The sequence below is a fragment of the Sinohyriopsis cumingii genome, chromosome 1, assembly GCF_028554795.1.
Source record: "Sinohyriopsis cumingii isolate HCF-2022 chromosome 1, ASM2855479v2, whole genome shotgun sequence".
Taxonomy (NCBI): Eukaryota; Metazoa; Mollusca; class Bivalvia; order Unionida; family Unionidae; genus Sinohyriopsis; species Sinohyriopsis cumingii.
The window spans coordinates 159,361,920-159,375,110 of NC_142961.1; the positions used below are offsets into that span (position 1 = coordinate 159,361,920).

The 13,191-nt window shown below is 39.2% G+C and overlaps 1 protein-coding gene across 3 annotated transcripts in view; it reads right to left on the bottom strand.

Moving 5' to 3' along the window:
• Window positions 1-573: 573 nt before the first annotated feature.
• LOC149808232 (uncharacterized) overlaps window positions 574-13,191 on the bottom strand; it is a 42,993-nt gene continuing 30,375 nt past the window's right edge. Inside the window, exons 2-5 of one of the 3 annotated variants that reach the window (XM_089975247.1) lie at window positions 6,690-6,783; window positions 2,637-2,781; window positions 1,917-1,958; window positions 574-1,065 (exon numbers count right to left, since the gene is read on the bottom strand). In XM_089975247.1, coding sequence (XP_089831373.1) covers window positions 711-1,065; window positions 1,917-1,958; window positions 2,637-2,781; window positions 6,690-6,783 — 636 coding nt within the window. In that variant the 3' untranslated portion in view covers window positions 574-710. Of the gene's footprint in view, window positions 1,066-1,916; window positions 1,989-2,636; window positions 2,782-6,689; window positions 6,784-13,191 lie in introns of all 3 variants that reach the window. The other 2 variants (XM_089975255.1, XM_089975263.1) reach the window with 2 other exon arrangements.

Below are 13,191 nucleotides of genomic sequence, written 5' to 3' on the forward strand. Positions count from 1 at the left end.
TTTCTGAGTTTTTCTGGCTTTTGTTATTTTTCGAAAACTTCGACAGACTTTACAGCTTCAATCATGATCAATCTTGCAAATTAAATTTGATGCAGATGAGCAAAACGATTTCAGATTTGCAGGTAAATAAGTGTCATTTTTAAAGAGCAGTCGCTATATGTTTTCAATTTATCTTTGTGCTTTATAAATGCTTGATAAATATGTTTCCTGTTTTCTAATATCTTCTAAAAATTGTATAGAATCTGATGCCGACACACTACTCCAGATGCGAAATTTCTTACTCCCACCTGTCAAAAGTGATTGTTAAACATCAATAATGAATAAACTTTTCTCACTATACGAATCTTGAGTGTGTTTTAGCAAGTAAAACGTCTGTTTATTTTGATTTGTTTAATTTCAAACAAACTTTAATATGGAGCATTTAAAATCTGACTTCCTGTGCAATTTGAAAGTTTCTTGACTATTCATCGCTATTCCTTTTCAAAATATAATCTATAATTCACCATGAAATCCGCAACAACAACAACAACAAACTGCATACAAAACGTTCAATAACTGGAAAAGAAATTAAAATAAAAATAATAATATTTATTCTTAGTATTATTATTAATAAACAAGGTTAGCAGTTTAAAGAGAAGAAAAATGGATATTTCTTGTCTGAGCGACAAACCATAGTGGATGATATAAACAATGTCGGGCCATTTGATACTTTATATTTGGAACGTGTTCGTCATTATGTGCATCCCATCTGGTTTAAGTATGATGCTTTTATTGGACATCGATCTGTGCCACCAGGAGCACGCGAGCCTATTCCTTCGTTCACCCACATTGCTGCACTGCATGACGTCACAGGCGGAAGTTAGATCCTCAAAAATCACCAAGGCGCTTTGAAGACTTATCATACGCACTTCCCGGACATTTCCATACTCCGAGAGAATGCTTCTCAAAGAATCCTCGTTGTATACCGGACGTGTTCTCGTAAATTGCCATCTTACAACAACGGAAGAAAGTGGTATTTGAGACAATTTATTCTTTTCGAAATTTTCTTTTGCCGTCTTGTGCCACCTGCAAGGTATAGGAAGTCGACAGAAGTAACTAAAATTATGTGACTCGTGGAGAAAAAAAGTTTCGTCGGCCTTCAGACTTATAGAGATTATTACTTGATTTGCATATCAAGTCATTCAGACCTATACAGATTATTACTTGATTTGCATATCAAGTCACTTCTCGCTATTACTTGATTTGCATATCAAGTCACTTTTCGCTATTACTTGATTTGCATATCAAATCACTTCTCGCTATTACTTGATTTGCATATCAAGTCACTTCTCGCTATTAAGGTTGTTTAATCCTCACTGAATATAGTATATGATGTGAAGCAGATGTTTTGAAAGTTTTAACTTCCAAATAGCATTGCAAATGTCTTTCATGGAAGATATTAATAGTCGATGACTACATCTCTCTTATTGTTAAATTTATAAGATTTGTCAATATTATTAAACTTTATACTTCTAATTGATAAAGCCAGATAAAATAAAACAATTTGTAGCGAAAATCTCGGGACAATTTGAAACTTCTGATTACAAAAAAAAACGTCCTATTACAGCGATACTACTTACAAAATATACCCAAAAGAAGTCCATTAGCTTTGTCTCAATTCTTACTTGAACGATGGAAAATTTCACACACACACACACACACACACACACACACACACACATATATATATATATATATATATATATATATATATATATATATATGGCTTGTGATTTGTGACCGAAAAGTTGTTTATGCCCCATAATATTAACTATGTTGTTGGTATATGGATTATACGTTTGGTTAATTCGAGCAGTTGTAATGACTGTCAGTGATTACTTCTTAGATTTCAATACAAAATACCTTATGTTCGTTACCTTGACTTGGATATCGGTGCACTTCTCTTAACGCTGCAGTCTCTAAAAGATAATAAGCTTCAAAGAACAAATCTGAAACCGACAAACTCGAATAATAAATAGAATCAATAAATAATACATGAATAACCTAGTTTTGTGCAGATTCTTGTCAGAATTTTAAAATTATTATTCCAAGTCGATCAAAAGAAAAAATTATTAACGATAAACTATTGGCACATACTTATAGGCCATATATTCTGCAGATTTGTATTTCGTTACTATTTATTTGTAGGGAAAACTAAATCACTGAATTATACACTGATATTTGGCACAAACATGTCTTATCCCCGGCGCGAGTGTCCTTCAACCATTTTGCCTCTGCAACAAAGCACGTGAATCGGGCACAGTCAACACTTTTTGACTGCATAGAGTTGATGCATCGTTGATGAACTTGAAATGATCCTTTATAGTTATGTTATGAAACTATTTTTATTGTTCTCTAATTCACCATCTCCTTGGACATCATATTTGTGTTAACCATGCAAAGTTGATATTGGTTGATCTTATCGTAAACTCTATCAGACTATTACGAGTGGCTTTTCTAAGAAAGAAAAGGAACTGTAATATAGAAAAATAAATTATACTTCATTAGAAAGTACAATGGCCACCCAAAAAAAAGGAAGCTCGTATATGGGCGCTTCACTGAAATGTAATATAGCTAGTGTTCTCCCTAACACTTACGGGTGCATTGCACAGACGCGACAGTTTCTGTTGTACAGTGTCTTAGGAGATGACAGTCTGCAATCGTGGATTACTCGCATCAGCTGATTGTAGTGAGTACATTTCTCGATGGATTGCAAGTTGTTTGGAAGAACACGAGATGGAACTGGTAGTAAATTGTAATCAAATGTTATCATTTAGATAAAGGTAAATGAAATATATCAGAGTGAATTTCAATGATTCATTTTAATTCAGTACCTGTTGTTGATGTAAAAAAAAATCTTTATAAATTTAAAGCCACGTGCTCTTCTCCACATTTCAGATGACAATTATATTGGAATTTCTTATATACTTATACAAACATTTTCTCCTGCATAATTTTATATTCTTTATATGATTAAGTATATTTTATTGAAAAATTTCTTTAAATTATATAATAGAATGAATGATAATCATGTAATAGAATATCACATGTATGAGAGAATGAGTGAAATAGTCATTCCTTGTTCTCGTTGGTTAGACTCCAGTTTCCGTGTGTCTGTATGTGTGTGTGTGGGGGGGGGGAGAGAGACAGACGGACAGACAGACAAAGATTTTTACCGCTTTACCGTCCCTCTTCAGCTTAAAAGAACGGTCATCTTTGTATTGAGTTTGAAGATAAACATGGAAAATAATACCTGCACTTCTTTGATGTTTTGGTTGTAACCTCAGAAAATCTACCCAAGAATTAAAATTTCATTTAATTAGATTTAGATGACTTAGTTAACGGTGTTTTAAATGTGGCTTGACAGGAAGCGAGGGTCTCAATAAATACTGAAGTTGACAAAGAAAATTAAATGGATTTAATACCATGAGAGCAGTTTCCGAATCTCCTGGAGTATGGAAATTTGATAGGTGGCAACCTGATTATTCTTGGAGATTTCAACTTCACTTTGACTGTCCCGTAAACCCAAACACATCAAAACTCCTAGATTCCATTAATGTTTTCAACCTCAAACAGTCAGTTAATCAACCCACCCATAAACATGGTCACATTTTAGACTGGATTCTTCATAGACCTGATGATAACATTCTACGGTTCTCCCTGGTATCCCATGAACTTGCATCAGATCACCTCTGCATTATATGTCATCTTGACGTATCAGTCCCTAACCCTCCACCTTTATCTGCTACAAAGAGAAACCTCCGTATGATAAATGGAACCAAACTAATGCATGACATCCAAGCAAACCTAACAACTTGCTTACCTCCTACAGCAGAACAACTCGATAACTGCCGGCGTTCATTGCGCGACAAACATGCCCCAGCTACCAAGTGCAGAGTATCAATTCAAAAGTGTTCTCCATGGTATAGCAGTGTTAGGGACAAGTTTCGCACTGCTAAAAGAGACCGCCGTAAAGCTGAGAGGCGTTGGCTTTCCACCAGACTCATGAAGCCGCTAAGAAGAATGTCACAAATATAGTCCATGTAGCGAAATCAGCCCACTACAGTACTAAGATCATGGAAAGTTCCAGCTGCAAAGAGCTCTTTGAGACTACTAACAAGCTAATTTCAAGGAACAAATCAACACCACTTCCAACTACCTTCTCTCTGGTCGACCTTCTGGACATGTTTGCAAATTTCTTCCGTGACAAAGTACAAACCATTAGAGATAAGCTTGACACCACAATTTCAGTTGACTCGTCGTCACCATACAGTTGGGATACAGAATTTGAGCGGCAACTATTAGCAGCATTTGAACCTGTCTCTATGGATTTGGTACGTACAATCCTGATGAAGAGTGCACCAAAGTCATGTGAACTTGATCCAATTCCAACATCACTGCTGCTTGAGTGCTTAGATCCAGTATTGCCTTCACTAACTGATGTTTAATACCTCTCTCTCATCCGGAGAATTCCCATCATTTTTCAAAACTGCCATTGTAAAACCTCTGCTGAAGAAAACAACACTAGACCATAACGATTTAAAGAACTACCGCCCAGTTTCTAATCTCCCATTCATATAAAAAATCTTAAAAAAGGTTGTTTTATCCCAGCTTGTATCTCATCTGAATTCAAACTGTCTTTATAGCAATGTACAATCTGCATATTACCCTTGCCACAGTACTGAAACTACTCTTCTAAAAGTAGTTAATGACATTCTCTCTGCTTTGGATAGCAGAAAGATTACAGTCCTCACCCTCTTTGATTTGTCTGCAGCATTTGACACACTAGACCATGATATATTACGTACCGTCTCCAGCATGTATTTGGCATTCATGATACAGCCTTACTGTGGTTCAAGTCCTACTTGGTCAACAGGACACAAATTGTGTCTGCAAATGGAATACACTCCAGCCCAGTTAATCTGTGTTGTGGTGTTCCACAGGGGTCTGTTCTTGGACCTGTTCTCTTCATTCTGTACACTCAGCCGCTCTCAAGTGTCATAGATCATCATCCAGTGTCTCACCAATTGTACGCTGATGACACCCAAATATACAAATCTAGCCACCCAACTGAAGTTGATGCTATTGTCCAAGGTGTAGAGAGGTGCATTTCTGATGTGAAATCATGGATGACATTTAACAAGCTGCAGATGAATGATGATAAAACAGAGGCCATTCTAATCACAACACAAAGACTTTCTCATTCATATCCTTTACCTCAAATGATAAATATCAGCAACACCAACATTAAATTCACACAGTCAGTACGAAACCTAGGTGTTACTCTGGACAGTACTCTCACATTGCACCAACATGTCATGCACATATGCAAGGCTGCATATCTTGAGCTGAGACGCATCAGCTAAATTCCCAAATATCTTTCAGTTGATGCCACTGAAACACTTGTGTGTTCATTAGTACTTTCAAGACTGGGCTATTGTAACTCAATTCTGTCTGGTTCATCTCAATATCTACTCCAGAAACTTCAAAAAGTTCAAAACACAACTGCTCGGATCATACTTAGAGTACCACGATCAGAGCACACCTCCCTGCTGCTCTGTACCCTACACTGGCTATCCATTCGATCCAGAATCAAACACAAAATTTGTTCTCTGTACTACGTTTCACTGACGGACTCCAGTCCAACATACCTATCCGACCTCACCCATGTGTACACACCAGCAAGATACTAACGCTCCTCTTCTGACAATCGTATACTCATTATTCCCGCTAAGAAAACAAAGTCACATGGACAACGTTCTTTTGCATACCAGGGTCCAGAAAAGTGGAATGAATTAACCACTGAACTTAGACACAAAGACACAGTGATCCCATTCAAGAGTGCTCTTAAAACTCACTTATTTCGACTGCAAGAACAAACTTAAAACCTAATAATGTTTCCTACCTTAAATATTTTCAGCATGTTTTTTATGTTTTTCCAATTTCATGGTGTTTGTTTTTGTAATCATATCATTATATATGTTTTTGTTATAGGTGTTGTCTATTGTTGTAAAGCGCCTAGAGCTTCTAAAGATTAGGCGCTATACAAAGTTCTCATTATTATTATTATTACTCGAATCCTCTTAAAATACATTAAACGAATTTTCGAATTGCGAAAACATGGTTATTGTTTGAGCTCTGAATGTTAATTTTTATTGTACTCAGGAAAACACAGTTCATCCTGGACTTTAAATAAAACTCATACGATAGGTTGAATTGGCCTTATATATTTTAGAAATCGATGATCTTACGAGTTTATCATTGCCGATAGATAGCATGTATATTTACGTTTTAAAATACTGAATGCTTTTTATGTCTTATATGGAAGAACACATTCAAGGAATTTGATTCAATTATTATATCGTTCCAAACGCATATCTTATGGAAGGTCTGATGCTGCCGACATGAGATTCAATTTCGACTCACTAAAAAATACTGAATCAGCTATCAATGGTATTGTTCCATTGTGTGTTGTTAGTCATGACGTGTCGGTTAAAGGAAACCAAGCAATCGGAACAATCCAATCTAATTTTATCCCTTATTTGGATAACCTCCAAGTCAAAAGTGTCTTATTAACTTGAGCCTGTATAAGTCCCGTTCTTGTTAATAAGGACTATTTCCATCGTCGTTATTGGTCGCTTGGTACTTACCCGGTCTCCTATGACATGGTGTAAGCTGATGTCCACTGCTATCATTGTTGTTGAGCCGCCGATAAATATTCCAAGCCACTGGATCCTGCTTGATCTACCAAATGTAACAAGATATCGCTTCAGACAGATATAGATGAAAAGTGCATAGAACCAATCAAACATGAATCTCTACGTCTGATCACCTCAGCAGATTCTTTGACAATATCTAACCTATAAAACTTAGATATTAATTTTAAAGTACAGATAAGACACGAAGAGCATACGAATCGCATTGAGCATATTTGATTTATTGTATTATTTAGCTCTTGATCTCACCATATTAATTAAATCGTCGACTGTCGTGTATGCATAATCTATGAGCTTTAACAGTTTTATCAAAGTACGTATAATATAGTAAAGGTGACAAACAAATTTCTTAATTAAACCAAAGCGTAAATAAATTACCCGCAATGGCTAACAATGTACAATGTACATCCAGCACAAACCCAGATGTGGGCGTATATCTAGGATTTTGTTTCTCGTTCCATTTATAAGTTCACTTACACAGTACGAACCGGATCTACCGGGATATGAATCAGACGTGAATTTTAGAAGAGGATTAATTTTCGTTCCTTCTCCCTTTAATTTCAATAGACAGCATATTACTGGTTTCCAAGCGCATTATACAATTCAGTCTTAGTCTAAGTTAAACTTTTCTTTCCGCATATGACCTTAATCTAAAAGCGTGCCTATGATAATCCGGCTCATTACGATAGCTAGATCGAGGTCTATACTTTTCGTTTCACATAAAATTTCAATCGATCAGCATTTTCTGCGATCTACCGGTGCATTTGGTGATGAAGTGCTGATCCTATGCCTGAGTATTATACAAGACAGATCTGGACCTATGTTGTTTATTCCACTTAAAATTTTTATCGAAATGCACAGCCGCTGGTCTGACTGCATAGCCGTTGATCTTACTGCATAGAAGCTGGTCTGACTGCATATTTAAATACGCATATCTGAGTTTCTACTTTTCGTTCCACTAATAAACAATAACAGAACAGCGAAGGACCCACTCTGCGCCATGTCCGCTAAAGCGACTATGCTATCTGGAGATTTACTATCAAATTTTGGATATAATCCTGCACCGACCAACGCTGAAGTCACGTCTGTATGTTAAGAGCAATACGTTAGTTCCAAACACGTGTGGCCCCATTACCTTGTTAATTTTCATGACTAAATGAAGTCAGTTAAATGCATCTATTGGAAGTAATTTTAATCTTTAAAATGTCTGTTAATATGTGTTTCCGCAACGCGTAAAATTGCCAATGCATATTGGAGCACTTCCGTTGTCAAATCTTCATTTTTGGTTTTGCGAAGTTCTGCACGTTGTAAAGCTCTTCAATTACGGAGGTTAGTAAGTCTAGCTTGTATTTCACAATCCTATAATGCCTAAATAGAAGTGATCGTTTTGAAAAACACCGAAATTTGTGAAGTTTGCGCACCGGGGCATTGATAAAGTGAGAACAGGGTCATTGTGGTTCGATCCCTCATCCTCTGATCAGTTAAAAGAGGCTAATCTGCTGTATCAGAAGTCGTGTTGTTATAGCCTTTATTATAGAACAAGCGTGTATGGATTATTTATATGGGAATCTATGAGTTGATCTAATGATTTAATTGCTATTATGCTGATGAAAGGTCTGTGAGAGTGTATTAATTCTCATGAGATTGAGCTAGGAGACAAAACTGTACGTCCCTTCTAATCCACAGGAAGCTTTTAGGGTGGGATAGGACGCTACCCGAAGATTATAGAGGTAAGAAGCGTGGAGAGCACGAGAGAATAGACAGTTGTGCAACAGCGCTGGGACTGGAGAAGAGGGTGTAGTGCGAAGGCTTAGGGCCGGAGACGGAAACAAGGGTACTGGAATTACCTAACGAGATACAAGGCGGAAGTTGCAGATGAGTAACAGAAGGGACACGGGAAGGCAACACTTTCTTCTTTGATTTCGCGTGATGAAATAACTGGCAATTTTAATAGGTCTTCTTTTGATTGGAAGCAATTGCATTAAAAAATTGTCCTGTAATTGTTAAATACCGTGGTATAGTTTATTAAATTGTTACACCTTTCACCTTATTATTTGTTATACTTTATACATCTAGACCGTCGGCCTTGCTAACTTGGGACTCGAAGCTATTTAACCTTTTAAATGTCCGTCCTTCTCCGGTGTTAGCAATAATTCCGTAGGGGGCACATGACCTTAAGAAATCTATAAAGGCTACCCTGGGCCCCGTTCTTAAATTAGTGAGAATGAACGTGTTTTTCACGACGACAAGAATATTAAGAACTGTATTTTGAAAAAATATATGGAATTATGACATTTTAATTCTGAAATGTTGGGGGTGGGATGCTTTTCATCTATGGATGGATAAAATTACCATTTTTATATCGTGCTTATTGTTGTCAACAGAAGTATTCAATAGTTGTATACGTTTTTTTATACTGATAAGACACATATGTTATATATGTGAGCTCTCACTCCTCTCACTCTTACAACCGATCGCTGTCGTACGATTTGTTTGCAGTGTCAGATATACGCGCGGTTTTTTTAAGGGTTCTTTTCATGATGGCTACAAGTAAGAACCCAATGACAAATGAGGAAATGATACAGGCATTGAATGCCAGAGGGTATGTGGTAATGCCCGTCGGGGCCTCACTTAAATCCACTGTAACCCCAGCCAGATCTGATATACCTCAGTCTAGCCCTTGGTCGCAGAACACTCCAATTGCAGGAATTGGGAGAGGCTCGCTCATGCGGTTTGGTATTCAGAGTACGGACACCAAGCCCAAGGTTCAAGTAGGTGCTTCAGCATTGTTTGGTGGTTCCCAGGGTACTCCGCCAGTAGCCAACGCAACCCCCACCCCGTCCACTTCCGTCGTAGTACCTAAGATCCCTTTCTTTTCGGGTGATGACCCAACACAAAAAGGTGATGTCACATATTACGAATAGAGATTCGAGGTAAAATGTCTTATACCTGAATATCCCCCAACGATCATGACACAGGCTGTCAGACGGTCTCTGCGGGGCAAGGCGAGACATACCGTTATAGCGTTAGGCGAGAAAGCATCGATTGACGCCATATTAAGACGCCTAGATACTGCCTTTGGAGATATGTCGACTCAAGGCATGATTATGCAAGAGTTTTTCAACTCTTTCCAGAGAGAAGGTGAATCTGTGACTTCCTCTGGTTGCAGGCTGGAGACCCTTCTCCAAACTGCGATCGAAGCGGGCCACATCAGAGAAGAGGATAAGGATGGCCTCCTCAGACAGAAGTTTTGGTTTTCACTGAGGAGTGAACTCCTCAAGAGCCACACTCGCCATAAGTTCGACTCAGTCACTAACTATGACGAGTTACTTCGAGAAATTAGGATGGTCGACAAACAGCTGAACTTGCCGAAGGATGCTAACCCAATTCCCCTCAAGAAAGTACACCACCAGCCCATGGTAGAAAGCGGCCACGAGCGATGCAAGATGGAGAAAGATTTCGACTTAAGAATCCAACAAACTGAGGAGAAACTAGGATTTCAAATCGACGCCCTTGCTAAACAGCTGAAAGAACAATCGCTACTCCTCAGAGAACTGTCTGGAACTAACAAAAGGAGGGATGACAGTAACAGACAAACCCAAAACTACAGCGATGACAGCCGACGCCACTATGGTAATAGGGGTCAACATTACTGAGGAAGTCGGGAGAACGGCCAGAATACGCTATTTCAGCGCTTGGTTGGTTCTTCCAACACTAGTATTGTATATCTAAACAATGTTCCAGTTACTGCCCTTATTGACAATGGATCCATGGCGACTACCGTATCAAATAGTTTTTATTTGTCGCTGGGTGATAAGCCGGTGCTTCACTCTCTGGAATCACTGGGTCTCAGGGTAACTATTGCAGACGGCTCTTTTTTGAGTTATCTGGGATACATTGAGTGCCCCATTAGGATGCCGTTTGTATCTGATTTTGAACTCACTGTCCCCATTTTAGTTGTACCAGAGACAGAGTCCAACCGCACTTGTCCTGTCGTTATTGGAACAAATGTCATTCGTTTGTGTAGGGATTACATAATTGATAATCCTCCTACAGATGGAATCCCAGATACATGGAAACTTGCTATTGAAAGCATTGAGTGTAAGTCATTTACAGTGAGATCTACTAATATGCATGCCGTCAATGTTGCGCCGTATGAAACCATTACTATCAACGGCATTGCCCGCAATGTTGATGCTCATATAGCAGAAGCAGTTACAGAGAACTTGGGAAACTCTAAACAGGTTACGGTCTGTCCAAGGGTGATCAGGGTTGATCACAAGGGATCATATTCCAGGGTTCAGGTCAGACTTTGCAATATGTCCGCCAAAGGGGTGACAATAAGACCCAAATCAGATATATGTCTTATAAGTGAAGTCAAAGTTGTGGACAACTTAGCTTCTAACTTCACCCCTGACATGTCCAAAGATATTGGACATTCCGCTCTGGAAGATTTGAAAGTTAAGATTGGTGTTGAAAATCTGAACCCAGAGCAACGGGACAGACTTAGGCAAGTATTGGGCAGGTGGGATTCCATATTTTCAAAGGGCCCCACAAATTTGGGAAAAACTGATTTAGTCAAGCATAAGATTGTGCTTGATGACGATAAACCATTCAAACAGCCATACAGGAGGATACCGCTGGGGATGTATGAGGAGGTGCGTCAGCACATTAGGGAAATGTTAGATGCTGGCGCAGTTAGGGAATCTGACAGTCCCTACTCCTCGAATGTTGTGTTAGTCCGGAAACGCGATAACAGCTTACGTTTCTGTATAGACTACAGGTCCCTCAATGTAAGGACCCGGAAGAATGCTTATATGCTTCCACGGTTTGACGATACAGTCGATGTCTTACAAGGAGCCAGGTTCTTCTCTAAGCTGGACCGCCAGGTTCTTCTCTAAGCTGGACCTTAGGTCTGGTTATTGGCAAGTTGAGATAGAAGAACAACATAGGCAATATACAGCCTTCTCGGTGGGTCCGCTCGGGTTTTACGAGGCGAACCGAATGAGTTTTGGTCTGTGCAACGCTGGGGCTAATTTTCAGCGTCTCATGGAGAAATGCATGGGAGAAATGCACCTCAAAGAGTGCCTCATCTTCATAGATGACATTCTCATATTTTCCAGAACGTTCGACGAGCACATAGAACGGTTAGAAGCTGCGTTCGCACGCTTACATCAGCACGGTCTTAAGCTGAAACCCTCTAAGTGCGAGTTGTTCATGTCCTCAGTCGTTTATCTGGGCCATGTTATATCGGAGGAAGGTATCAAGACCGACCCGGAAAAGACCTCTGCGATTAGGAATTGGCCAAAACCTAAAAACATTAAGGAGCTACGTCAGTTTTTAGGGTTCGCAGGATACTATCGCCGCTTTGTCGAGAGATTCTCGCAAATAGCACAACCATTAAACGCTCTTTTAGAGGGCCATGGCACGACCAAGGCGTCTCGAAAGAATAAGTCCAAAAACAAACAAGCAGCTCCTTGGACTTGGGGCAATGCTCAAGAAACCGCTTTTTTAAATCTTATAGATAAGTTGACTTCTACCCCCATCTTAGCGTTTGCCGACTATGCTAAACCAGTCATAGTGCATACGGATGCTAGCGGCTCTGGTTTAGGCGCAGTCCTATATCAAGAGCAAGAGGGGGTGAAAAGAGTAATTGCATACGCCAGTCGGGGTTTGAGACCTAGCGAACGACGCTATCCAGTTCACAAGCTCGAATTTTTGGCGCTGAAATGGGCCGTGACGGATAAATTCCACGACTATCTCTTAGGTTCATCCTTCGAGGCGATCACGGACAGCAACCCATTAGCATACGTCCTTTCGACGGCAAAACTGGATGCTACAGGGCATAAATGGGTTGCGGCTCTGGCAAATTACAATTTTTCCATCAGGTATAGATCTGGCAAAAATAACGCTGACGCCGACGGTCTCTCGCGTTTACCACAAATGTTCCCAGACGTGGTGGAAGCCATTTGCCATTCAGCCACTGTTTCTGCACCCTTGATTGGGAGTATTTCGGATGATCCAGCACCTCGGTCGGCCGATGAGGTGTTTGCGTCTAAACAGTATAATAACATAAGGTGGGCGCCAGATGTGAGCTCTCACTCCTCTCACAAAGAAATAAGTACTCTTGTTGTCGATTGTGGGATTTATGACAGTTGGTATCAGGTACAATAAAAAAAACCTAAAACAATACAAAACACATACTTAGAATACAAGACGAACATAATACATAATATAACAAATACAATACACATTATATAACCCACCCACCGGCATTTATAATTTTATCACAAAAATAAAAACAATTCCTTACCAGACTCGGTGAGCATTACTTTCCCGAAATATATTAACGTATTCAATCCCTTTGTCTTTCACTTGCGTGAAAGACAAATCTCCCCACTGCTCGAGGTGTTGTATGACTCTCTTTCTCTAGCCT